The sequence below is a fragment of the Lissotriton vulgaris genome, chromosome 6 (genome assembly GCF_964263255.1).
Source record: "Lissotriton vulgaris chromosome 6, aLisVul1.2, whole genome shotgun sequence".
NCBI lineage: Eukaryota > Metazoa > Chordata > Amphibia > Caudata > Salamandridae > Lissotriton > Lissotriton vulgaris.
This window is the reverse complement of record NC_141694.1, coordinates 1,914,140,855-1,914,167,459: the sequence shown is the minus strand read 5'-3', so window position 1 is coordinate 1,914,167,459 and position 26,605 is coordinate 1,914,140,855. Positions and strand designations below refer to the sequence as shown.

At 43.0% G+C, this 26,605-nt stretch overlaps 1 protein-coding gene and 1 long non-coding RNA gene across 2 annotated transcripts; one reads left to right on the top strand and one right to left on the bottom strand.

The window, feature by feature from the left end:
* Positions 1-339: 339 nt before the first annotated feature.
* Positions 340-24,345, top strand: LOC147709912 (olfactory receptor 2K2-like). Its single transcript, XM_086926119.1, has 3 exons — positions 340-673; positions 2,209-2,317; positions 23,310-24,345. Exons 1-3 carry the CDS (start codon positions 340-342, stop codon positions 24,343-24,345), a joined length of 1,479 nt encoding a protein of 492 aa, XP_086782245.1.
* A 311-nt stretch (positions 24,346-24,656) lies between these two features.
* On the bottom strand, positions 24,657-26,030 carry LOC147709911 (uncharacterized). The gene is made up of 3 exons (XR_015296577.1): positions 25,893-26,030; positions 25,706-25,791; positions 24,657-24,887 (listed from the first exon to the last, which is right to left on the bottom strand). It is a non-coding gene; the product is annotated as an uncharacterized LOC147709911 (long non-coding RNA).
* Between the last annotated feature and the right edge of the window lie 575 nt (positions 26,031-26,605).

Below are 26,605 nucleotides of genomic sequence, written 5' to 3'. Positions count from 1 at the left end.
GGAACCAAATGAATGTCTTTCAAAGCAGGCAGAGCGCGTGGAAGCACAATGAGGACCGCAGCATTGATCTGATTGTTCATTGTTAGCGAATAGTCTAATATGATGCTGAGGTTGCGTGCATGGTCTGTGAGGGTGGGTAGGGCTCCCATTGTGGAGGGACACCAGAAGTTGTTCCATGCTGAGGGTGAAGGTCCTATGGTGAGGCTTTGGTTTTGTTTGAATTCAGTTTGAGGCAGCTACTCTTCATCCAGGTTGCAACAGCCTTCACACGCTCTGGGAGTTGTTTCCGGTGGTTGTTGGTTCATTTGTGAGGGAGATGATCAGTTGGGTAGGGTGGACATGGGAGACTATGTTGAGTCCATGGATCCTCACAATGATCGTGAGAGTGGCCATGTAGACATTGAAAAGGGTGGGGTTCAGGGAGGAGCTCTGGGGAACGCTGCAGGGGATCTCTGTGGGTTGGGAGAAGAACTGAGATTGTCTGACTCACTGTGTTTACCCTATAAAGGAGGATTAGATCCAGTCCAGGGCCTTGCCATGAATTCCAACATCACCTTCTCTTCTCCTAATCAATGTGTGGTGGGAGCGGGTAGTGAAGGTGGACAAGAGGTCCAGGAGTACGAGGGCTGCGGATTCATCTCGGTCAAGGAGGGAGTGGATGTCATCGGTGAAGGTGAGAAGTGTGGTCTTGCTGCTGTGGTTGCTCCTGAAGCAGTTAAGACAAATTGGCTCTGAACGTAGTTGATTGTCATCTAAATCATCGTCAAACAGTTCTTCTAGATCACTATCAAATGAAAGTGAAGAAGATGATTGTGCCATATAGATGTCAAAGAAATGTTGACATGCCAAAGCACAAAGGTCATTCAATCATTGTCCGAAGATTACACTGAAAGTAAATCGTTGTATGATACCGTTCATCGTCAACGTTGTTGCTTCAATATGCATTATGTCTAAGCATGGGTGAATTTTGCAAATCTCGCGTTCGCGAATTTTGCGGATTTGCGAACTCGCAATCCGCAAAATTCGCGAATTCTCGCGAATTTTTTTTTGTTTGTGTTCGCGCGGGTTTCTGCCAGGTCGCGAGGGTTTTTGTACAATTTCGCAAACGCGAATTTACCTGTCGGGTCGCAAGTTTTGCGAACTTGTTGTTTCTACGTGTCCAGCCTGTTTGGGACACTCTTCTTCATCACTGCCACCCTCTGTCATCACATGCCACCCTCTGGCTCACCCATGCCACCATCTGTTTCATCACAGCACCCTCTGGTTGTCCAGTGTACATTATTGTGGCAAAGCAAAGCACACCTTCCCTGCCTCAAGTGACCTGAATTAATTTAGGGCTGATTAATCTGTCACAGAATATTTTTTTAGCTGGCACCTGCTTCCTTAGTGCTTCCTGATTAGTGATCTTTTGCAGTTGCTAAGTGCTTTCATTGTTGCAAAATTAGTTACAACACCGGCCCTGCCCCAACTGACAATAATGAATTAGGGGCTGATTAATGTGTCACTGGATTTGAACTTCCAGCCTGGCTCCTGCTTGTCTCCCTTAGCTGTAATTCAGGACCTTTGTGGCATATGTGTAACTATTCTGAGGGTCAGAGCAGGGTCACATAATAGTTGCAAGTAGGCAACTGAACTCTGGAGGGGCCCCTCAGGAAGCACTACAGGAAATGGCTACTAATGATGAGCTTGAACTTTTGAACCTGGTAAGTAGTTTCAGTTTTGCTAAGATCGTATTTCTGCAATTTAGCGCTTATTCGCGGGGCGCGAAGTTGAACTGGGAAGCCGCGAATTCATGCGAACAGTACGAGCAAGCCATAAAATCCGCTGCTCGCGGATTTGCGGATTTTGCGGGAAATTCGCGAATCTCGCGGATTACGAATTTAACGAAAATCCGCAAAATCCGCGAGCGGAACGGATTTTCCGCCCATACTTAATTATGTCTGAGGAAAAATATAATGAATTGTCTCCATTACTGCAACTTGTGCCATCGGAAACCAAAGTGCATACATGAGCTGCAACGATGCCCTTAAAAAGGTTCATTTATAGTGACGATGAAACACAATAAAGTGAAGGTGTAAGCACTCATCCATCTGCTACAAAGGTGTCCTTAAAAATTGAAACCAAGGAAACATTAAAAACTAACATTCCATATACCATATATAGGCCACTACTAGATTGTGTTCATTGACGTACATGCTCACACTGCAGTTTTCAAGAACATTCCCACAGAAAAAAATGCCTTCATCACCAATGAGTTGGAGAGCCTTCCTGTATACTTCTCTATAGTTACTTGTAGCAAACATTTTTATTACGGGAAGTAAAATTATTTTAGTGTAAATTGAAGAAATGTCACAAAAGAATAAAAAGTGTAGTAGTGATTGGTCTGAAATCCCATTACATGGGCATGGACAAGAGTTCAAATGTTTCTATTGTCCTAGGGGGAAGCATAACATATATATGACAGTGCCCTCCCTTAAACAAAACAACAAACATCTCTCCCATCACCCCATAGGTTTTGTCAGGTACATCACCATTAGTCTGTCTGCTTCTAGATTCATATATGCTGCTACACTTAACTTTAAAGCCTCCGTTGCCAGTCTATCCGCTTTGACTGATTTGTATAGAGCTATTTGAATTACATCTTTAGTGAGACCTGCCTCCATCTTTCTCTAGAGTGCAAACCAAAACAGTGGATATTCAGTTCGCTATGGGCAACACAATTAGCAGAAGAAATAGGGACCCCTAAAACTCTTCTATAAAACCTGTTTTTTTAGACTTGGATTAAGTTACTTTTATTAATGCCCAATATCTCGCTTCGTGTGTGGCTATTGGTCTGCACTGTATTTTGAAAATCTGGATGGGGGGAGTGTTCCTCCCTTCCTTGGCTGTGGTAAACTAAGCAGTGAAATAACTGTCCTTGATTTGCTGCTTTGCATAACATGTTCAGTGCATAGACCATTATCTGAAGGGGTTAATCCCAGATATGAGAAAGTGCGAGTACATTTTAAGAGGCATCCCCCACTTTAAGTGTTTCCCGGTTCAATTTTCTTGGGCCACAAGTCCTTATATAAGAATGATTGAAGGTAGTGTGTAAATCTTAGGGGTGGGCGTAGTACGCGAAGTACCGCTACGCGAAGTGCACTTCGTACTACGCGCACTTCACGTAGCACTACGCGAGCTGCGTAGTAGCATGTTCTCACTGTGCAAGATGCGTTTTCAATGATTGCACAGTGCGGATAAGCATCCGGCACTGTGCAATCATTGAAAACGGCATCTTGCACAGTGCGAGCTGTAGTTTTCCGCTGCTCGAGTAGATTATTACTCGAGCTGTAGCTTTCTCAACGCGAACTGGTAATTTCTCATTGAGAGCGGTCGCGAGCATGCACAACCACTCACAATGAGAAACCTTACCTCCCCGCGTTGAGAATCTCGCCGGGATGTCATTTTGCTTGCTCGCGGTCGTGAACATGACAATCAGGACCGCGAACAAGCAAAAAATTAGCGCTGCACTACGCTGCACTACGCGTGTTCGTACTGTGCTACGTGCAGCTCGCGTAGTGCGAAGTTGCGCAAACTTCGCAAACTCCACGAGCGTAGTGTAGTGCTTCGTGCAGGGTTAGTAAATCTAAGCATTTCATAAAGTTTACAGAAAAATACACTAACTGTGAGAGTTGGGGAGAGAAGTTGGCTTAGCAGCTAGGGTGGTTGATCTCGAATCTGGGGAACCAAGTTTGGCAATGACACTGAACATTCTGGGATTCTGGGCAAATCATGTAATCTCCCAGTGCCTAACAAAAATGAATGTGTAATCCTGTAATGCAACTGATGCTATGTAAGGCACCTTCTAATACCCAATACCTTTGGGTCAAGTTTGCGCTATATAAAACACCGTAAAAACAATAACAACGACAACTGTCGTAGGGCCCTTGCGGTGCGTGCCATTACAACTGCATCATCAGCATAGGCTGGGATGTTATGTAATGTTAGCTGGATTTGTAAACCGTATTACTGTCCAGAGGCGTCTAAGCACTATTCAGTTCCAACTCAGATTGTTACAGGACCGCCTGAATTACCAAGACTTGAATAACCAGGGGGCAGATTTACAATACACTAACGCAGCATGGTGCAGTAAGTCATTTTGCTGTGCCGTGCTGCGTTAGTTTGGAAGGCACAGTGTTGTGGCATATTTACAACAATATGTTGCATCTCTGTGCTTCTCCCTGCGCTGGCGCACAAACTGCTGCCATGCGCGGATGCAGGCACCCTTGGATGCCTGCATTGTCGGGATCTTTGTTTTGTTCTGGAAGGGTTCCCTTCCTGCACAAAAACAATCTGAAGTGCCACTTTTCAACTTATGTGTGTGCTGCATCCTTTCAATGATTGTTTATGTGCAGCAAGGGAACCCTCACTGAACAACAAGCATTAGAGTTGATTTCCTCCTTCCATGTGTGCTGCATCCTTTCAATGATTGTTTATGTGCCGCAAGGGAACCCTTACTGAACAACAAGCATTAGAGTTGATTTCCTCCTTCCATGTGTGCTGCATCCTTTCAATGATTGTTTATGTGCCGCAAGGGAACCCTCACTGAACAACAACAAGCATTAGAGTTGATTTCCTCTTTCCATGTGTGCTGCATCCTTTCAATGATTGTTTATGTGCAGCAAGGGAACCCTCACTGAACAGCAAGCATTAGAGTTGATTTCCTCTTTCCATGTGTGCTGCATCCTTTCAATGATTGTTTATGTGCAGCAAGGGAACCCTCACTGAACAGCAAGCATTAGAGTTGATTTCCTCCTTCCATGTGTGCTGCATCCTTTCAATGATTGTTTATGTGCCGCAAGGGAACCCTCACTGAACAACAAGCATTGGAGTTGATTTCCTCTTTCCATGTGTGCTGCATCCTTTCAATGATTGTTTATGTGCCGCAAGGGAACCCTCACTGAACAACAACAAGCATTGGAGTTGATTTCCTCTTTCCATGTGTGCTGCATCCTTTCAATGATTGTTTATGTGCCGCAAGGGAACCCTCACTGAACAGCAAGCATTGGAGTTGATTTCCTCTTTCCATGTGTGCTGCATCCTTTCAATGATTGTTTATGTGCCGCAAGGGAACCCTCACTGAACAGCAAGCATTGGAGTTGATTTCCTCTTTCCATGTGTGCTGCATCCTTTCAATGATTGTTTATGTGCAGCAGGGGAACCCTCACTGAACAACAAGCATTAGAGTTGATTTCCTCTTTCCATGTGTGCTGCATCCTTTCAATGATTGTTTATGTGCCGCAAGGGAACCCTCACTGAACAACAACAAGCATTAGAGTTGATTTCCTCTTTCCATGTGTGCTGCATCCTTTCAATGATTGTTTATGTGCAGCAAGGGAACCCTCACTGAACAGCAAGCATTAGAGTTGATTTCCTCTTTCCATGTGTGCTGCATCCTTTCAATGATTGTTTATGTGCAGCAAGGGAACCCTCACTGAACAGCAAGCATTAGAGTTGATTTCCTCCTTCCATGTGTGCTGCATCCTTTCAATGATTGTTTATGTGCCGCAAGGGAACCCTCACTGAACAACAAGCATTGGAGTTGATTTCCTCTTTCCATGTGTGCTGCATCCTTTCAATGATTGTTTATGTGCCGCAAGGGAACCCTCACTGAACAACAACAAGCATTGGAGTTGATTTCCTCTTTCCATGTGTGCTGCATCCTTTCAATGATTGTTTATGTGCCGCAAGGGAACCCTCACTGAACAGCAAGCATTGGAGTTGATTTCCTCTTTCCATGTGTGCTGCATCCTTTCAATGATTGTTTATGTGCCGCAAGGGAACCCTCACTGAACAGCAAGCATTGGAGTTGATTTCCTCTTTCCATGTGTGCTGCATCCTTTCAATGATTGTTTATGTGCAGCAGGGGAACCCTCACTGAACAACAAGCATTAGAGTTGATTTCCTCTTTCCATGTGTGCTGCATCCTTTCAATGATTGTTTATGTGCCGCAAGGGAACCCTCACTGAACAACAACAAGCATTAGAGTTGATTTCCTCTTTCCATGTGTGCTGCATCCTTTCAATGATTGTTTATGTGCAGAAAGGGAACCCTCACTGAACAGCAAGCATTAGAGTTGATTTCCTCTTTCCATGTGTGCTGCATCCTTTCAATGATTGTTTATGTGCAGCAAGGGAACCCTCACTGAACAGCAAGCATTAGAGTTGATTTCCTCCTTCCATGTGTGCTGCATCCTTTCAATGATTGTTTATGTGCAGCAAGGGAACCCTCACTGAACAACAACAAGCATTAGAGTTGATTTCCTCTTTCCATGTGCGCTGCATCCTTTCAATGATTGTTTATGAGCAGCAAGGGAACCCTCACTGAACAGCAAGCATTGGAGTTGATTTCCTCTTTCCATGTGTGCTGCATCCTTTCAATGATTGTTTATGAGCAGCAAGGGAACCCTCACTGAACAACAACAAGCATTAGAGTTGATTTCCTCTTTCCATGTGTGCTGCATCCTTTCAATGATTGTTTATGTGCAGCAGGGGAACCCTCACTGAACAACAAGCATTAGAGTTGATTTCCTCTTTCCATGTGTGCTGCATCCTTTCAATGATTGTTTATGTGCCGCAAGGGAACCCTCACTGAACAACAATCATTGGAGTTGATTTCCTCTTTCCATGTGTGCTGCATCCTTTCAATGATTGTTTATGTGCCGCAAGGGAACCCTCACTGAACAGCAAGCATTGGAGTTGATTTCCTCTTTCCATGTGTGCTGCATCCTTTCAATGATTGTTTATGTGCAGCAGGGGAACCCTCACTGAACAACAAGCATTAGAGTTGATTTCCTCTTTCCATGTGTGCTGCATCCTTTCAATGATTGTTTATGTGCCGCAAGGGAACACTCACTGAACAACAACAAGCATTAGAGTTGATTTCCTCTTTCCATGTGTGCTGCATCCTTTCAATGATTGTTTATGTGCCGCAAGGGAACCCTCACTGAACAACAACAAGCATTAGAGTTGATTTCCTCTTTCCATGTGTGCTGCATCCTTTCAATGATTGTTTATGTGCCGCAAGGGAACCCTCACTGAACAACAACAAGCATTAGAGTGGATTTCCTCGTTCCATGTGTGCTGCATCCTTTCAATGATTGTTTATGTGCAGCAGGGGAACCCTCACTGAACAACAACAAGCATTAGAGTTGATTTCCTCTTTCCATGTGTGCTGCATCCTTTCAATGATTGTCCCCAGCAGGGGAACCCTCACTGAACAACAGCAAGCATTAGAGTTGATTTCCTCTTTCCATGTGTGCTGCATCCTTTCAATGATTGTCCCCAGCAGGGGAACCCTCACTGAACAACAACAAGCATTAGAGTTGATTTCCTCTTTCCATGTGTGCTGCATCCTTTCAATGATTGTTTATGTGCCGCAAGGGAACCCTCACTGAACAGCAAGCATTGGAGTTGATTTCCTCCTTCCATGTGTGCTGCATCCTTTCAATGATTGTTTATGTGCCGCAAGGGAACCCTCACTGAACAGCAAGCATTAGAGTTGATTTCCTCCTTCCATGTGTGCTGCATCCTTTCAATGATTGTTTATGTGCCGCAAGGGAACACTCACTGAACAGCAAGCATTAGAGTTGATTTCCTCTTTCCATGTGTGCTGCATCCTTTCAATGATTGTTTATGTGCCGCAAGGGAACCCTCACTGAACAACAGCAAGCATTGGAGTTGATTTCCTCTTTCCATGTGTGCTGCATCCTTTCAATGATTGTTTATGTGCCGCAAGGGAACCCTCACTGAACAACAAGCATTAGAGTTGATTTCCTCTTTCCATGTGTGCTGCATCCTTTCAATGATTGTTTATGTGCCGCAGGGGAACCCTCACTGAACAACAAGCATTAGAGTTGATTTCCTCTTTCCATGTGTGCTGCATCCTTTCAATGATTGTTTATGTGCCGCAGGGGAACCCTCACTGAACAGCAAGCATTAGAGTCGATTTCCTCTTTCCATGTGTGCTGCATCCTTTCAATGATTGTCCCCAGCAGGGGAACCCTCACTGAACAACAGCAAGCATTGGAGTTGATTTCCTCTTTCCATGTGTGCTGCATCCTTTCAATGGTTGTTTATGTGCCGCAAGGGAACCCTCACTGAACAACAGCAAGCATTAGAGTTGATTTCCTCTTTCCATGTGTGCTGCATCCTTTCAATGATTGTTTATGTGCCGCAAGGGAACCCTCACTGAACAGCAGCAAGCATTAGAGTTGATTTCCTCTTTCCATGTGTGCTGCATCCTTTCAATGGTTGTTTATGTGCCGCAAGGGAACCCTCACTGAACAACAGCAAGCATTAGAGTTGATTTCCTCTTTCCATGTGTGCTGCATCCTTTCAATGATTGTTTATGTGCCGCAAGGGAACCCTCACTGAACAGCAGCAAGCATTAGAGTTGATTTCCTCTTTCCATGTGTGCTGCATCCTTTCAATGATTGTCCCCAGCAGGGGAACCCTCACTGAACAACAACAAGCATTAGAGTTGATTTCCTCTTTCCATGTGTGCTGCATCCTTTCAATGATTGTTTATGTGCCGCAAGGGAACACTCACTGAACAGCAAGCATTAGAGTTGATTTCCTCTTTCCATGTGTGCTGCATCCTTTCAATGATTGTTTATGTGCCGCAAGGGAACCCTCACTGAACAACAGCAAGCATTGGAGTTGATTTCCTCTTTCCATGTGTGCTGCATCCTTTCAATGATTGTTTATGTGCCGCAAGGGAACCCTCACTGAACAACAAGCATTAGAGTTGATTTCCTCCTTCCATGTGTGCTGCATCCTTTCAATGATTGTTTATGTGCCGCAAGGGAACCCTCACTGAACAACAAGCATTAGAGTTGATTTCCTCTTTCCATGTGTGCTGCATCCTTTCAATGATTGTTTATGTGCCGCAAGGGAACCCTCACTGAACAACAAGCATTAGAGTTGATTTCCTCTTTCCATGTGTGCTGCATCCTTTCAATGATTGTTTATGTGCCGCAAGGGAACCCTCACTGAACAACAGCAAGCATTAGAGTTGATTTCCTCTTTCCATGTGTGCTGCATCCTTTCAATGATTGTTTATGTGCAGCAAGGGAACCCTCACTGAACAACAACAAGCATTAGAGTTGATTTCCTCTTTCCATGTGTGCTGCATCCTTTCAATGATTGTTTATGTGCCGCAAGGGAACCCTCACTGAACAACAACAAGCATTAGAGTTGATTTCCTCTTTCCATGTGTGCTGCATCCTTTCAATGATTGTCCCCAGCAGGGGAACCCTCACTGAACAACAGCAAGCATTAGAGTTGATTTCCTCTTTCCATGTGTGCTGCATCCTTTCAATGATTGTCCCCAGCAGGGGAACCCTCACTGAACAACAGCAAGCATTAGAGTTGATTTCCTCTTTCCATGTGTGCTGCATCCTTTAAAATGATTGTCCCCAGCAGGGGAACCCTCACTGAACAACAACAAGCATTAGAGTTGATTTCCTCTTTTCATGTGTGCTGCATCCTTTCAATGATTGTTTATGTGCCGCAAGGGAACCCTCACTGAACAACAAGCATTGGAGTTGATTTCCTCCTTCCATGTGTGCTGCATCCTTTCAATGATTGTTTATGTGCCGCAAGGGAACCCTCACTGAACAACAACAAGCATTAGAGTTGATTTCCTCTTTCCATGTGTGCTGCATCCTTTCAATGATTGTTTATGTGCAAAAGGGAACCCTCACTGAACAACAAGCATTAGAGTTGATTTCCTCTTTCCATGTGTGCTGCATCCTTTCAATGATTGTTTATGTGCCGCAAGGGAACCCTCACTGAACAACAAGCATTAGAGTTGATTTCCTCTTTCCATGTGTGCTGCATCCTTTCAATGATTGTCCCCAGCAGGGGAACCCTCACTGAACAACAACAAGCATTAGAGTTGATTTCCTCTTTCCATGTGTGCTGCATCCTTTCAATGATTGTTTATGTGCCGCAAGGGAACCCTCACTGAACAACAACAAGCATTAGAGTTGATTTCCTCTTTCCATGTGTGCTGCATCCTTTCAATGATTGTCCCCAGCAGGGGAACCCTCACTGAACAACAGCAAGCATTAGAGTTGATTTCCTCTTTCCATGTGTGCTGCATCCTTTCAATGATTGTCCCCAGCAGGGGAACCCTCACTGAACAACAACAAGCATTGGAGTTGATTTCCTCTTTCCATGTGTGCTGCATCCTTTCAATGATTGTTTATGTGCCGCAAGGGAACCCTCACTGAACAACAAGCATTAGAGTTGATTTCCTCTTTCCATGTGTGCTGCATCCTTTCAATGATTGTTTATGTGCCGCAAGGGAACCCTCATTGAACAACAAGCATTAGAGTTGATTTCCTCTTTCCATGTGTGCTGCATCCTTTCAATGATTGTTTATGTGCCGCAAGGGAACCCTCACTGAACAACAGCAAGCATTGGAGTTGATTTCCTCTTTCCATGTGTGCTGCATCCTTTCAATGATTGTTTATGTGCCGCAGGGGAACCCTCACTGAACAACAAGCATTGGAGTTGATTTCCTCTTTCCATGTGTGCTGCATCCTTTCAATGATTGTTTATGTGCCGCAGGGGAACCCTCACTGAACAACAAGCATTAGAGTTGATTTCCTCTTTCCATGTGTGCTGCATCCTTTCAATGATTGTTTATGTGCCGCAAGGGAACCCTCACTGAACAACAGCAAGCATTGGAGTTGATTTCCTCTTTCCATGTGTGCTGCATCCTTTCAATGATTGTTTATGTGCCGCAGGGGAACCCTCACTGAACAACAAGCATTAGAGTTGATTTCCTCTTTCCATGTGTGCTGCATCCTTTCAATGATTGTTTATGTGCCGCAAGGGAACCCTCACTGAACAACAAGCATTGGAGTTGATTTCCTCTTTCCATGTGTGCTGCATCCTTTCAATGATTGTTTATGTGCCGCAGGGGAACCCTCACTGAACAACAACAAGCATTAGAGTTGATTTCCTCTTTCCATGTGTGCTGCATCCTTTCAATGATTGTTTATGTGCAGCAGGGGAACCCTCACTGAACAACAACAAGCATTAGAGTTGATTTCCTCTTTCCATGTGTGCTGCATCCTTTCAATGATTGTTTATGTGCCGCAAGGGAACCCTCACTGAACAACAAGCATTAGAGTTGATTTCCTCTTTCCATGTGTGCTGCATCCTTTCAATGATTGTTTATGTGCCGCAGGGGAACCCTCATTGAACAACAAGCATTAGAGTTGATTTCCTCTTTCCATGTGTGCTGCATCCTTTCAATGATTGTTTATGTGCAGCAAGGGAACCCTCACTGAACAGCAAGCATTAGAGTTGATTTCCTCCTTCCATGTGTGCTGCATCCTTTCAATGATTGTTTATGTGCCGCAAGGGAACCCTCACTGAACAACAACAAGCATTAGAGTTGATTTCCTCTTTCCATGTGTGCTGCATCCTTTCAATGATTGTTTATGTGCCGCAAGGGAACCCTCACTGAACAACAACAAGCATTAGAGTTGATTTCCTCCTTCCATGTGTGCTGCATCCTTTCAATGATTGTTTATGTGCAGCAAGGGAACCCTCACTGAACAACAAGAAGCATTAGAGTTGATTTCCTCTTTCCATGTGTGCTGCATCCTTTCAATGATTGTTTATGTGCCGCAAGGGAACCCTCACTGAACAACAAGCATTAGAGTTGATTTCCTCCTTCCATGTGTGCTGCATCCTTTCAATGATTGTTTATGTGCCGCAAGGGAACCCTCACTGAACAGCAAGCATTGGAGTTGATTTCCTCTTTCCATGTGTGCTGCATCCTTTCAATGATTGTTTATGTGCCGCAAGGGAACCCTCACTGAACAACAACAAGCATTAGAGTTGATTTCCTCTTTCCATGTGTGCTGCATCCTTTCAATGATTGTTTATGTGCAGCAAGGGAACCCTCACTGAACAACAAGCATTAGAGTTGATTTCCTCTTTCCATGTGTGCTGCATCCTTTCAATGATTGTTTATGTGCAGCAAGGGAACCCTCACTGAACAACAAGCATTAGAGTTGATTTCCTCCTTCCATGTGTGCTGCATCCTTTCAATGATTGTTTATGTGCCGCAAGGGAACCCTCACTGAACAACAGCAAGCATTGGAGTTGATTTCCTCCTTCCATGTGTGCTGCATCCTTTCAATGATTGTTTATGTGCAGCAAGGGAACCCTCACTGAACAACAAGCATTAGAGTTGATTTCCTCTTTCCATGTGTGCTGCATCCTTTCAATGATTGTTTATGTGCAGCAGGGGAACCCTCACTGAACAACAAGCATTAGAGTTGATTTCCTCTTTCCATGTGTGCTGCATCCTTTCAATGATTGTTTATGTGCAGCAAGGGAACCCTCACTGAACAACAAGCATTAGAGTTGATTTCCTCCTTCCATGTGTGCTGCATCCTTTCAATGATTGTTTATGTGCCGCAAGGGAACCCTCACTGAACAACAGCAAGCATTGGAGTTGATTTCCTCCTTCCATGTGTGCTGCATCCTTTCAATGATTGTTTATGTGCAGCAAGGGAACCCTCACTGAACAACAAGCATTAGAGTTGATTTCCTCTTTCCATGTGTGCTGCATCCTTTCAATGATTGTTTATGTGCCGCAGGGGAACCCTCACTGAACAACAACAAGCATTAGAGTTGATTTCCTCTTTCCATGTGTGCTGCATCCTTTCAATGATTGTTTATGTGCAGCAGGGGAACCCTCACTGAACAACAACAAGCATTAGAGTTGATTTCCTCTTTCCATGTGTGCTGCATCCTTTCAATGATTGTTTATGTGCAGCAAGGGAACCCTCACTGAACAACAAGCATTAGAGTTGATTTCCTCTTTCCATGTGTGCTGCATCCTTTCAATGATTGTTTATGTGCCGCAGGGGAACCCTCATTGAACAACAAGCATTAGAGTTGATTTCCTCTTTCCATGTGTGCTGCATCCTTTCAATGATTGTTTATGTGCAGCAAGGGAACCCTCACTGAACAGCAAGCATTAGAGTTGATTTCCTCCTTCCATGTGTGCTGCATCCTTTCAATGATTGTTTATGTGCCGCAAGGGAACCCTCACTGAACAACAACAAGCATTAGAGTTGATTTCCTCTTTCCATGTGTGCTGCATCCTTTCAATGATTGTTTATGTGCCGCAAGGGAACCCTCACTGAACAACAACAAGCATTAGAGTTGATTTCCTCTTTCCATGTGTGCTGCATCCTTTCAATGATTGTTTATGTGCAGAAAGGGAACCCTCACTGAACAACAAGCATTAGAGTTGATTTCCTCCTTCCATGTGTGCTGCATCCTTTCAATGATTGTTTATGTGCAGCAAGGGAACCCTCACTGAACAACAAGAAGCATTAGAGTTGATTTCCTCTTTCCATGTGTGCTGCATCCTTTCAATGATTGTTTATGTGCCGCAAGGGAACCCTCACTGAACAACAAGCATTAGAGTTGATTTCCTCCTTCCATGTGTGCTGCATCCTTTCAATGATTGTTTATGTGCCGCAAGGGAACCCTCACTGAACAGCAAGCATTGGAGTTGATTTCCTCTTTCCATGTGTGCTGCATCCTTTCAATGATTGTTTATGTGCCGCAAGGGAACCCTCACTGAACAACAACAAGCATTAGAGTTGATTTCCTCTTTCCATGTGTGCTGCATCCTTTCAATGATTGTTTATGTGCAGCAAGGGAACCCTCACTGAACAACAAGCATTAGAGTTGATTTCCTCTTTCCATGTGTGCTGCATCCTTTCAATGATTGTTTATGTGCAGCAAGGGAACCCTCACTGAACAACAAGCATTAGAGTTGATTTCCTCCTTCCATGTGTGCTGCATCCTTTCAATGATTGTTTATGTGCCGCAAGGGAACCCTCACTGAACAACAGCAAGCATTGGAGTTGATTTCCTCCTTCCATGTGTGCTGCATCCTTTCAATGATTGTTTATGTGCAGCAAGGGAACCCTCACTGAACAACAAGCATTAGAGTTGATTTCCTCTTTCCATGTGTGCTGCATCCTTTCAATGATTGTTTATGTGCAGCAGGGGAACCCTCACTGAACAACAAGCATTAGAGTTGATTTCCTCTTTCCATGTGTGCTGCATCCTTTCAATGATTGTTTATGTGCAGCAAGGGAACCCTCACTGAACAACAAGCATTAGAGTTGATTTCCTCCTTCCATGTGTGCTGCATCCTTTCAATGATTGTTTATGTGCCGCAAGGGAACCCTCACTGAACAACAGCAAGCATTGGAGTTGATTTCCTCCTTCCATGTGTGCTGCATCCTTTCAATGATTGTTTATGTGCAGCAAGGGAACCCTCACTGAACAACAAGCATTAGAGTTGATTTCCTCTTTCCATGTGTGCTGCATCCTTTCAATGATTGTTTATGTGCCGCAGGGGAACCCTCACTGAACAACAACAAGCATTAGAGTTGATTTCCTCTTTCCATGTGTGCTGCATCCTTTCAATGATTGTTTATGTGCAGCAGGGGAACCCTCACTGAACAACAACAAGCATTAGAGTTGATTTCCTCTTTCCATGTGTGCTGCATCCTTTCAATGATTGTTTATGTGCAGCAAGGGAACCCTCACTGAACAACAAGCATTAGAGTTGATTTCCTCTTTCCATGTGTGCTGCATCCTTTCAATGATTGTTTATGTGCCGCAGGGGAACCCTCATTGAACAACAAGCATTAGAGTTGATTTCCTCTTTCCATGTGTGCTGCATCCTTTCAATGATTGTTTATGTGCAGCAAGGGAACCCTCACTGAACAGCAAGCATTAGAGTTGATTTCCTCCTTCCATGTGTGCTGCATCCTTTCAATGATTGTTTATGTGCCGCAAGGGAACCCTCACTGAACAACAACAAGCATTAGAGTTGATTTCCTCTTTCCATGTGTGCTGCATCCTTTCAATGATTGTTTATGTGCCGCAAGGGAACCCTCACTGAACAACAACAAGCATTAGAGTTGATTTCCTCTTTCCATGTGTGCTGCATCCTTTCAATGATTGTTTATGTGCAGAAAGGGAACCCTCACTGAACAACAAGCATTAGAGTTGATTTCCTCCTTCCATGTGTGCTGCATCCTTTCAATGATTGTTTATGTGCAGCAAGGGAACCCTCACTGAACAACAAGAAGCATTAGAGTTGATTTCCTCTTTCCATGTGTGCTGCATCCTTTCAATGATTGTTTATGTGCCGCAAGGGAACCCTCACTGAACAACAAGCATTAGAGTTGATTTCCTCCTTCCATGTGTGCTGCATCCTTTCAATGATTGTTTATGTGCCGCAAGGGAACCCTCACTGAACAGCAAGCATTGGAGTTGATTTCCTCTTTCCATGTGTGCTGCATCCTTTCAATGATTGTTTATGTGCCGCAAGGGAACCCTCACTGAACAACAACAAGCATTAGAGTTGATTTCCTCTTTCCATGTGTGCTGCATCCTTTCAATGATTGTTTATGTGCAGCAAGGGAACCCTCACTGAACAACAAGCATTAGAGTTGATTTCCTCTTTCCATGTGTGCTGCATCCTTTCAATGATTGTTTATGTGCAGCAAGGGAACCCTCACTGAACAACAAGCATTAGAGTTGATTTCCTCCTTCCATGTGTGCTGCATCCTTTCAATGATTGTTTATGTGCCGCAAGGGAACCCTCACTGAACAACAGCAAGCATTGGAGTTGATTTCCTCCTTCCATGTGTGCTGCATCCTTTCAATGATTGTTTATGTGCAGCAAGGGAACCCTCACTGAACAACAAGCATTAGAGTTGATTTCCTCTTTCCATGTGTGCTGCATCCTTTCAATGATTGTTTATGTGCAGCAGGGGAACCCTCACTGAACAACAAGCATTAGAGTTGATTTCCTCTTTCCATGTGTGCTGCATCCTTTCAATGATTGTTTATGTGCAGCAAGGGAACCCTCACTGAACAACAAGCATTAGAGTTGATTTCCTCCTTCCATGTGTGCTGCATCCTTTCAATGATTGTTTATGTGCCGCAAGGGAACCCTCACTGAACAACAGCAAGCATTGGAGTTGATTTCCTCCTTCCATGTGTGCTGCATCCTTTCAATGATTGTTTATGTGCAGCAAGGGAACCCTCACTGAACAACAAGCATTAGAGTTGATTTCCTCTTTCCATGTGTGCTGCATCCTTTCAATGATTGTTTATGTGCCGCAGGGGAACCCTCACTGAACAACAACAAGCATTAGAGTTGATTTCCTCTTTCCATGTGTGCTGCATCCTTTCAATGATTGTTTATGTGCCGCAAGGGAACCCTCACTGAACAACAAGCATTAGAGTTGATTTCCTCCTTCCATGTGTGCTGCATCCTTTCAATGATTGTTTATGTGCCGCAAGGGAACCCTCACTGAACAGCAAGCATTGGAGTTGATTTCCTCTTTCCATGTGTGCTGCATCCTTTCAATGATTGTTTATGTGCCGCAAGGGAACCCTCACTGAACAACAAGCATTGGAGTTGATTTCCTCTTTCCATGTGTGCTGCATCCTTTCAATGATTGTTTATGTGCAGCAAGGGAACCCTCACTGAACAACAAGCATTAGAGTTGATTTCCTCCTTCCATGTGTGCTGCATCCTTTCAATGATTGTTTATGTGCCGCAAGGGAACCCTCACTGAACAGCAAGCATTGGAGTTGATTTCCTCTTTCCATGTGTGCTGCATCCTTTCAATGATTGTTTATGTGCCGCAAGGGAACCCTCACTGAACAACAAGCATTAGAGTTGATTTACTCTTTCCATGTGTGCTGCATCCTTTCAATGATTGTTTATGTGCCGCAAGGGAACCCTCACTGAACAACAAGCATTAGAGTTGATTTCCTCTTTCCATGTGTGCTGCATCCTTTCAATGATTGTTTATGTGCCGCAGGGGAACCCTCACTGAACAACAAGCATTAGAGTTGATTTCCTCTTTCCATGTGTGCTGCATCCTTTCAATGATTGTTTATGTGCCGCAGGGGAACCCTCACTGAACAACAAGCATTAGAGTTGATTTCCTCTTTCCATGTGTGCTGCATCCTTTCAATGATTGTTTATGTGCCGCAGGGGAACCCTCACTGAACAACAAGCATTAGAGTTGATTTCCTCTTTCCATGTGTGCTGCATCCTTTCAATGATTGTTTATGTGCAGCAGGGGAACCCTCACTGAACAGCAAGCATTAGAGTTGATTTCCTCCTTCCATGTGTGCTGCATCCTTTCAATGATTGTTTATGTGCCGCAAGGGAACCCTCACTGAACAACAACAAGCATTAGAGTTGATTTCCTCTTTCCATGTGTGCTGCATCCTTTCAATGATTGTTTATGTGCAGCAGGGGAACCCTCACTGAACAGCAAGCATTAGAGTTGATTTCCTCCTTCCATGTGTGCTGCATCCTTTCAATGATTGTTTATGTGCAGCAGGGGAACCCTCACTGAACAACAAGCATTAGAGTTGATTTCCTCCTTCCATGTGTGCTGCATCCTTTCAATGATTGTTTATGTGCCGCAAGGGAACCCTCACTGAACAACAACAAGCATTAGAGTTGATTTCCTCTTTCCATGTGTGCTGCATCCTTTCAATGATTGTTTATGTGCAGCAAGGGAACCCTCACTGAACAACAAGCATTAGAGTTGATTTCCTCTTTCCATGTGTGCTGCATCCTTTCAATGATTGTTTATGTGCCGCAAGGGAACCCTCACTGAACAACAAGCATTAGAGTTGATTTCCTCTTTCCATGTGTGCTGCATCCTTTCAATGATTGTTTATGTGCCGCAAGGGAACCCTCACTGAACAACAGCAAGCATTAGAGTTGATTTCCTCTTTCCATGTGTGCTGCATCCTTTCAATGATTGTTTATGTGCAGCAGGGGAACCCTCACTGAACAGCAAGCATTAGAGTTGATTTCCTCTTTCCATGTGTGCTGCATCCTTTCAATGATTGTTTATGTGCAGCAGGGGAACCCTCACTGAACAACAAGCATTAGAGTTGATTTCCTCTTTCCATGTGTGCTGCATCCTTTCAATGATTGTTTATGTGCCGCAAGGGAACCCTCACTGAACAACAACAAGCATTAGAGTTGATTTCCTCCTTCCATGTGTGCTGCATCCTTTCAATGATTGTTTATGTGCCGCAAGGGAACCCTCACTGAACAACAACAAGCATTAGAGTTGATTTCCTCTTTCCATGTGTGCTGCATCCTTTCAATGATTGTTTATGTGCAGCAAGGGAACCCTCACTGAACAACAAGCATTAGAGTTGATTTCCTCTTTCCATGTGTGCTGCATCCTTTCAATGATTGTTTATGTGCCGCAAGGGAACCCTCACTGAACAACAAGCATTAGAGTTGATTTCCTCTTTCCATGTGTGCTGCATCCTTTCAATGATTGTTTATGTGCCGCAAGGGAACCCTCACTGAACAACAGCAAGCATTAGAGTTGATTTCCTCTTTCCATGTGTGCTGCATCCTTTCAATGATTGTTTATGTGCCGCAAGGGAACCCTCACTGAACAACAAGCATTAGAGTTGATTTCCTCTTTCCATGTGTGCTGCATCCTTTCAATGATTGTTTATGTGCAGCAGGGGAACCCTCACTGAACAACAGCAAGCATTAGAGTTGATTTCCTCTTTCCATGTGTGCTGCATCCTTTCAATGATTGTTTATGTGCCGCAAGGGAACCCTCACTGAACAGCAAGCATTAGAGTTGATTTCCTCTTTCCATGTGTGCTGCAGATGCTGCATCGCACACGACTTGTAACTCTGCCTCCAGGTCCTTTCAGCTTTCCTGAAAGCAAGGAGTCGAGCTTCTCCATGGTTTGGATGCATCTAGCACAATGCTCTTACGCCATCATACTAGCTTGAATCTCAGAAGTACTAATAACTTAGCATTTACCCACTGAAGATTTCTAATGGGGGGGATTTTGTTTGCAGCTCTGGTTCAAAGAGTCAGGACCAAGATCATGAAATGCTTTATGCACTAAACATAATACCTTAGAGGTGATTCTTTGTTTAATAGGAAGCCAAAGCACAGTTTTAGGTCTCGAAACACTGAGCTAAATTTGGGACTTTGTAACAATAGTCTTGCAGCAGCATTTTGCAGGACCTGAAGTTTGTTTATATTGTACCTATAAGTCGTCAGAAGCAGACTGTTACAAAAGTTTATTATAGACAGGATTAGAGAGATGACTAATATATTTGTCAGTTTGATAGGAATAAAAGGTTACATTTTTTTAATTATCCTGAGGGTATTAAAAGTGGATGAAGTGACCTTATTTACATGATCTGTGAAGTTAGGTTTATTATCTTCCTTGTGATTTTGTTTAAACTATCACCAGTAAGACTTTTGAGGTATTTGATCATCTTTTAATCAGCGTCTTTAAGTGCATCAATGAAATCTTTAAAATGTTTCTATCCGCACTACCCATCTATTGCCAACATTTAGCTTTTTGTCAGTATCGAAAGCTGGCAGTGGTTTCAGGAATGCAGCAGCATTGTAGTCCATGGCGGAAGATTTTGACACCATTGGTTGATCACTCTAACTTCGTTTAGGCAACTCATCTGTGAGACCTTTTGAGGTGCTGGCCTCTGGATCATCTTTTGGAAACATGACATTCTTTGCTGCCACCTGAGAGGCGCTCTTGGCTCTTCTATACTACTATTATAAAGAGAGAACAGACACCTTTTGGCAAGGTAAACTCGGGAACTACACCCAATACAGCGTTGGAAAGGGCAGTTGCAGCAGAAGGACATAGGCTATGCAGACGCCCACCATATACATTTTAAAGGTAAAAGAACTGTGCCAGCAAAGTAGTCCCTTGTGGGCGTGTCTGCATTGTGCTGTGGGTGTGTGCTGGGGGCGTGACAATCGCTGGGGGCATTCCGTCACGAGTGTTGTTTTTTCTTCCCAGGTTCTATACATTCCTGCTCCCTTTAAATAGTAATTCAGTGGAGGTCCCATTCTCTTAGAACCACCCCAAGCACAGTTATGGGCAAAAATACAGCTAAAAGGCCCTGCAAAGCATTATGGGATAAGATTAGCACAATTTTTAGCATTCATGAAAGGGTTTCAATGTTTTTGAATTTTACTCATCAGGGACACCTTGGGACGACGAGGTGAACTGCAGCTTGATGTATAATATTTTAAATGCTATTGCATTTGCCTCATCAGGGACATCTAGGGACGGCGAGGTGAACTACAGCTTGATGTATAATATTTTAAATGCTTATTGCATTTGCCTCATCAGGGACATCTAGGGACGACAAGGTGAACTGCAGCTTGATGTGTAATATTTTAAATGCTATTGCATTTGCCTCATCAGGGAAATCTAGGGACCACGAGGTGAACTGTAGCTTGATGTATAATATTTTAAATGCTATTGCATTTGCCTCATCAGGGACAACTAGGGACGACGAGGTGAACTGCAGCTCTTTGTAGAATTATATGGATACTATAATATTCACTTCCCACTGCTAATCTCGTCCCATAATGCTTTGCAGGGGCTTGATGTCAAAATCATCACCTCTCTCACTGCTTGCTGGAAGCTAATTTCACTTTTGTGAAATGACTATATGCATTTTAGCATGTAGAAATACTTGTTATTTTACCTTGAATATATGAGGTTTCTGTTTTAATAATTGGAAATCTGACGGAACAAAATATTGCGGATTTATTGTACCAAGTTCACGCCAATAACGCCCACCCCTACTTTAAATACCCCTGCACCCCGTAATCATAACCCACCCTTACCCTATCAAATACCCCAACACCCTTAAACACTAACCCATCTTAACCCTATAAATATACCCTGTACCCCAAAATCCAAACCTATCCCTAAACCCTATAAATACCCCTGTACCTCAAAACCCAAACCTACCCCTGAACCCTAAAAATACCCTTGTACCCCAAAACCCAAACCTACCCCTGAACCCTAAAAAACCACTGTACCCCAAAACCCAAACCTAGCCCATAACCCTTAAAATACCCCTGTACCCCAAAACCCAAACCTACCCCTGAACCCTAAAAATACCCCTGTACCCCAAAACCCAAACCTAGCCCAGAACCCTAAAATACCCCTGTATCCCAAAACCCAGACCTAGCCCTGAACCCTTAAAATACCCCTGTACCCCAAAACCCAAACCTACCCCTGAACCCTAAAAATACCCCTATACCCCAAAACCCAAACCTAGCCATGAACCCTAAAAATACCTCTGTACCCCAGAACCCAAAACTATATCTGAACCCTTAAAATACCCAAACACCCCAAAACATATACCTTAGTACCCCAAAACATATACCCCTATACCCATACTTGCCTTATCCAAACATTTAAAAAAAAACATGCTTTTATCATTCATGCATTTACAACGAATTTCGTTGTAAATGTATGCATGGTAAAAGCATATAAAATGTAATGCCACGCGTTATAAAGGCATTGCAGAGTCATGGTACTTTCGTAATGAAAGTATGCAGAGTGATGGTATGCGGAAAGAAAGTTGCGGAATAATGGGTGTTTAACCTCCCCCGTAAGTACATTGGTGGCACGGCGGCTCACATCTCCAGCAACATACTCATATTTTTTCACCACCGATTGGAAAAATGCACAGGTCTCTCTCATTGATGCCCAGGACCGACATACACTTTTAGACACACCTCCCACCATAAGTTCTAGAATTACGAACTTTAGAGATGGGGAGCTACGTTCAAATCTCGGCATCAGCTCAACATCCTGTGATTCCAGGCAAATCGCTTTGTCTCCCTGTGCCTACCACAAATTAATGTGTTCTTCTGTAATGTAAATTGTGCTCATGCCATGTTCTCGAATTCGCACTATATAATATTGCAAGGTAAAATAAAGTAGGGAAACTCGAGTTCACACACTACTGAACGCGCACTCTTAAGGGCATCAGCAGTGCACTGTAAATCGGAGCATTTCACAGACCTGTCACAGATAAGAAATGCTATCAAAACGAAATCCTACAAAACAATATACTACTGGCCGGCAGCAACTCATACCCGGACAACGTCGGGACGGGCTGCTAGTTATTCTATAAAAACCTGTGAAGTTTTTTCAAAGCCCTAATCAGCAGTTTTGGTGGCTGGCCACTGCATGTGTGGACGGCTCAATAAGCACAACTTTGTGCACGTCTCACTGACCCACTTAACCGTTTGCATAAGTACAATGACTCTCTTTAAAGGTTTTGGTAAGGCAATTATTTCTTCTTTTCTAAATGTCAAGTTGCATTTTCTGACACCTGTTTTATCTTGACCTTGTAAGACTTCTGTTTGCAGCCTCATTTTTTTTATTTTTAATTAGCAATGGCTGCTTTTTGAAAAACATTTAGTATCCACTTTCAGTGCTAACACTCCATATAATGTATAACCTCATCTGGGGTGGCTGGCTGGAACTTTTATGTATGGCCTGACCAGCAGGTTCTCGGTCAATGACGTGTAGATTCTCTGCAATGCTTTTATTGTCTTCAACTGCTTCACAGCAGCTGGAGTTGCACTTTAACTCCAAATGCCTTATTCGTCAATTCTGTACTTCTACAAAGGCACCAGTGGCACGCACAAAGAGTTTGCTTAGACAATAGCAAACTCTCTCAGAGAGCACTGGATACTTATCCCTTTTCTCATTTCCATTTGTACACCACAGACAAAGCTTAGTATACCTCATCTTTATTCTTCTGCGTGTAACTGCGACCTCACCATTCTAAATCAGCCTTTATTGCATTTCACTCTAACACTTACCTCACAGCCCCTACAAAGTCCACCAGCAGCCAAAGGGGTTCCGTCATTGGTAACTTGCAAGACGCTATGACAGCTACATGGATCTGATGTTGTAGTTTCAGTTTGTTTAATGTTTGGATGTACTGATCTGTTACTCTTGTCATCCGTGGTGCCTATTCATTGCTTTTAATTAGGTTCCTATGCGCAAATGGAGCTGATCAGTAGTTTAACCCTTTGCCATCTGTTCCAGTTGCAGATTGCTTCAAAGGTTTTTATTTGAAGGTATTTTAATGTGTTAGGGTGGTGTTTACAGGATAAATGACTTTGCCCAATAAGGCCACTGAGGAGTTTCAAGTTTGAATCAGAAAGTTCCTACTCCTGATGTGCTCCAGTTACCTTGTTAATTAGAATGTGCTTGTATGAAATTGTATGTGTTTCCGTGTGCTGCGGGAGACTGTTAACATTGTGCTGATGAATTTACAGTCATTAATCAATAATTGTCTGTTATTTTCATTCTTGTTTTGTTTTGCAGATTAGGAGGATGGAAAGCAATGGAGCAAGGAAACCACAGTCTAGTGATTGAATTCATTCTGTTGGGTTTTTCAGTTTCAAGTCATGTCAGTGTTGTGCTTTTTGTTGTGTTCCTAGTAACTTTCCTGGCCACCATCACTGCAAATTCTTTGATCATCTTGGTCACCATAGCAAGTTCTCGGCTTCACTCTCCTATGTACTTTTTCATTTGCAACTTATCCTTCTTGGATATTTGTTTTTTATCAGCTGACATCCCTACCTGCTTGAAAGGCTTCCTGTCTAAAAGAAACACCATTCCATTTGCTGGATGTGTGGCACAAATGTATGCTGGCTTTTCCTTTGGCGGGACAGAAGGCATCCTTCTGGCGGTGATGGCTTGTGACCGCTACCTTGCCATCTGCCACCCTCTTCACTACCAGAGGCTGATGAACAGAGGGGTCTATATCAGGCTTGCCATTGCCACCTGGACCACTGGCTTCCTGCTCGCAATAGTCTTGGTGTCTTTCGCAATGACTGTGTCGTTCTGTGGACACAACAAAATCAACCATGTTGTATGTGAGCTGTCAGCTGTCCTACACTTGGCATGCACAGACATCCGGGTAAATGAGCTTGTAATTGCTGGGGTTTGTTTGGTCATTCTTGTGGCTCCTATGTTTTTAATTATCTTCACCTACGTTTGCATCATCAGCACCATCCTGCGGATGCCGACAGGCACCGGCCGACAAAAGGCCTTCTCCACCTGTGGCTCCCATCTGTCGGTGGCCACTCTCTTCTATGGAACTAACATTGTGATGTACTTGAGGCCCAGGTCAATGATCTCCACAGAGAACGAGAAGATTATCTCAGTTTTTTATGGCTTTGTGGCTCCAGCGCTCAACCCACTCATCTATACTCTGAGGAACAATGAGGTGAAAGAGGCAGTAAAGAAACTTCTAGGAAATATTCACAGGGCTCATTGTGGGAGGATGGGGAACTGCTGTAAATTAGCCAATCCAGCACCTCACCAGGCTGATGGTCCTGCCCAACAGATAAAATAAGTGCTGTTTGATCACTGGTCGAGAACCCAAGGTCAATCAGAGGTTGTAACCCACTCACTTCAGGGTCACTCCCTTTCATGCAGAAGGACATGTTCCCTCTTTAAATGGCTTCCTTTATACATGTTCTTTGCCCCGGTATGCCTTCCAAGGAAGGGTAGTGCAAAGATGGGCACGAGACAATGCCCTGCCCCCACCGGCAGGGTGACACCACAAAATATACTTTTGGGGGAAAAAACAAAAGATGAATCAATACTGTACTTCTACTGCAATGTCATAGGCATCTTCAGTATGTGAAACAACGCTCCCAGGCATATGCTTATTTACACAATAGATTAAACAACCAAACTAGTGCAGTTTAGAAAAAATACATTTTTAATATAATTAAAAGAAAATGATAAAATTCAGTGCATTAATCAGATTTGATAAAATTGCCATGAAGTGATACATATGTATTCACAAAAAATTAAAAAGATTAGATGGTATCCAGTCGACGCGTTTCGACATGTAAGAGTATGCCTTCATCAGGACTTTACCATCAATTTCTGTAAAAGAGATCATAACAATGTTTTACTATTTACATTTCTATCATCAAATGATATAACTGAACTAGTTTCCTGTTGTTTCCACAATTCTATTGGTAAGAAAGGTATTTAAGTATTTGATATACCGCCTATTATACATAACAAACACCTATGTGTAAAAACAATTCTCTAGAACAAACCTTATTATGTTCAATGTGTGCAAACAGGGAGGTACACTACATGACTAGTTATTTACACGTTTCACACTCATATTTTACATAATTCATTTTAGTGTGATTAAACAAAGATAAGAACAATTTTCTTACACGATTCACACTCATATTTTACATAATTCATTTTAGTGTGATTAAACATAGATAAGAACCGTTTTCTTATTCACAGATTTCATAATCACTGGTTCAAAGAATTAATGTGGTACTTATTTGTTCTTTTTTCATAATGTATTTACTTGTTAGCATTACATTACTTTCTTTTCGATTTTTGTTCTGAGAAAATTTATCAGCTTGTACATATAAGAATAGACAAAGAGTAGGAAAAGGAATTGGAAAAGGAGGACAGAAAGAATACTCCTAGTGTGTTCTGCAATAGCCTTTATTCTAATCAGGTTGTAAACACCCTGATTCCATGCATTTTACTATCTTACCTAAAGAAGTACTAATGTACAGAAGCAGTACTGTTCTCTTGTAGTATTGGGTTTTTTTTCCCTCTAAGAGACCAGAGAGGTGACAATTCCCTACTAAAAAAACACATACATTTTAGCTAAAGGCAACTTATATATTTAGTTATGTATTGATGTGGGCATGTTTATGATGACTTACCCCTAGAGAGTTAATGTATATTCTTCATCTGGGGTCTGTTTCTCATTGCGTCACCATGACTAATGTACTGTTATACAGTTAAGAACCTAATAATGAAAAAATATAGCCAACATAAATTCGAGCTAGTGTTCTTACTGAAGTTCCCTTTATTTTCTGCATATAGGATGCAGCTGTTATTAATGCTTACCAAGATTAGTTTAGGCGCTGCCTTATAGCGGTGTCACTCATTCCTTATGGTTAGCAGATGTTAGGCATTTTTTATCAGTATATATCTGGGCGTCAGGTCTGTCTCTCCGACGAATTGCCGATTTAATTTGGTTTCTAATAATGAAGAAAAAGGGGCGAATCTTTTAAGGACTATTCCATGTTTATTCTATTTTCCACTAAAGACAAGTTTATTTTTAAGTACAAGCTACTGTTTGCTGCTATACAGCTTCGCACCCTTTTCTCACTTGTACGTTAACGTTTTCACAAGGGGACTTATTTAACCAATTTAGCTAAAACAGGTAAAACATTTACGGTTGTGGCGCACTCCGTATTGCGTGTTAGTTTACCTGCAGCAGTTGTAGCGCTGATAAACCCTAATGCCGGTTTACCCTCGTGGTTCCCTCTCGTGGTTCGATTCCTGAAATACGGAGGTGGCGAGACACGCGCTGTCTTCTAGTTATGAAGCACGTCCGCTACTCCTATCATGAAAGGAGCAAGGGTTTAACACTGCGTGCGGAATAAATTTCTCCTACGCTAAAGCAAAAACGGCGAACGCGATTGCTTACCGGGACAAACGAAGGGTCTTGCCGATAGGGCTTCCGCTCCCAGCAGGTCAGCTTTTTGAAAAGGCAGCGCTGATTAGTTCACTCTAGGGTCTTTTTAAAGGCGGCCGTTATTATTGGCTGTTAGTAG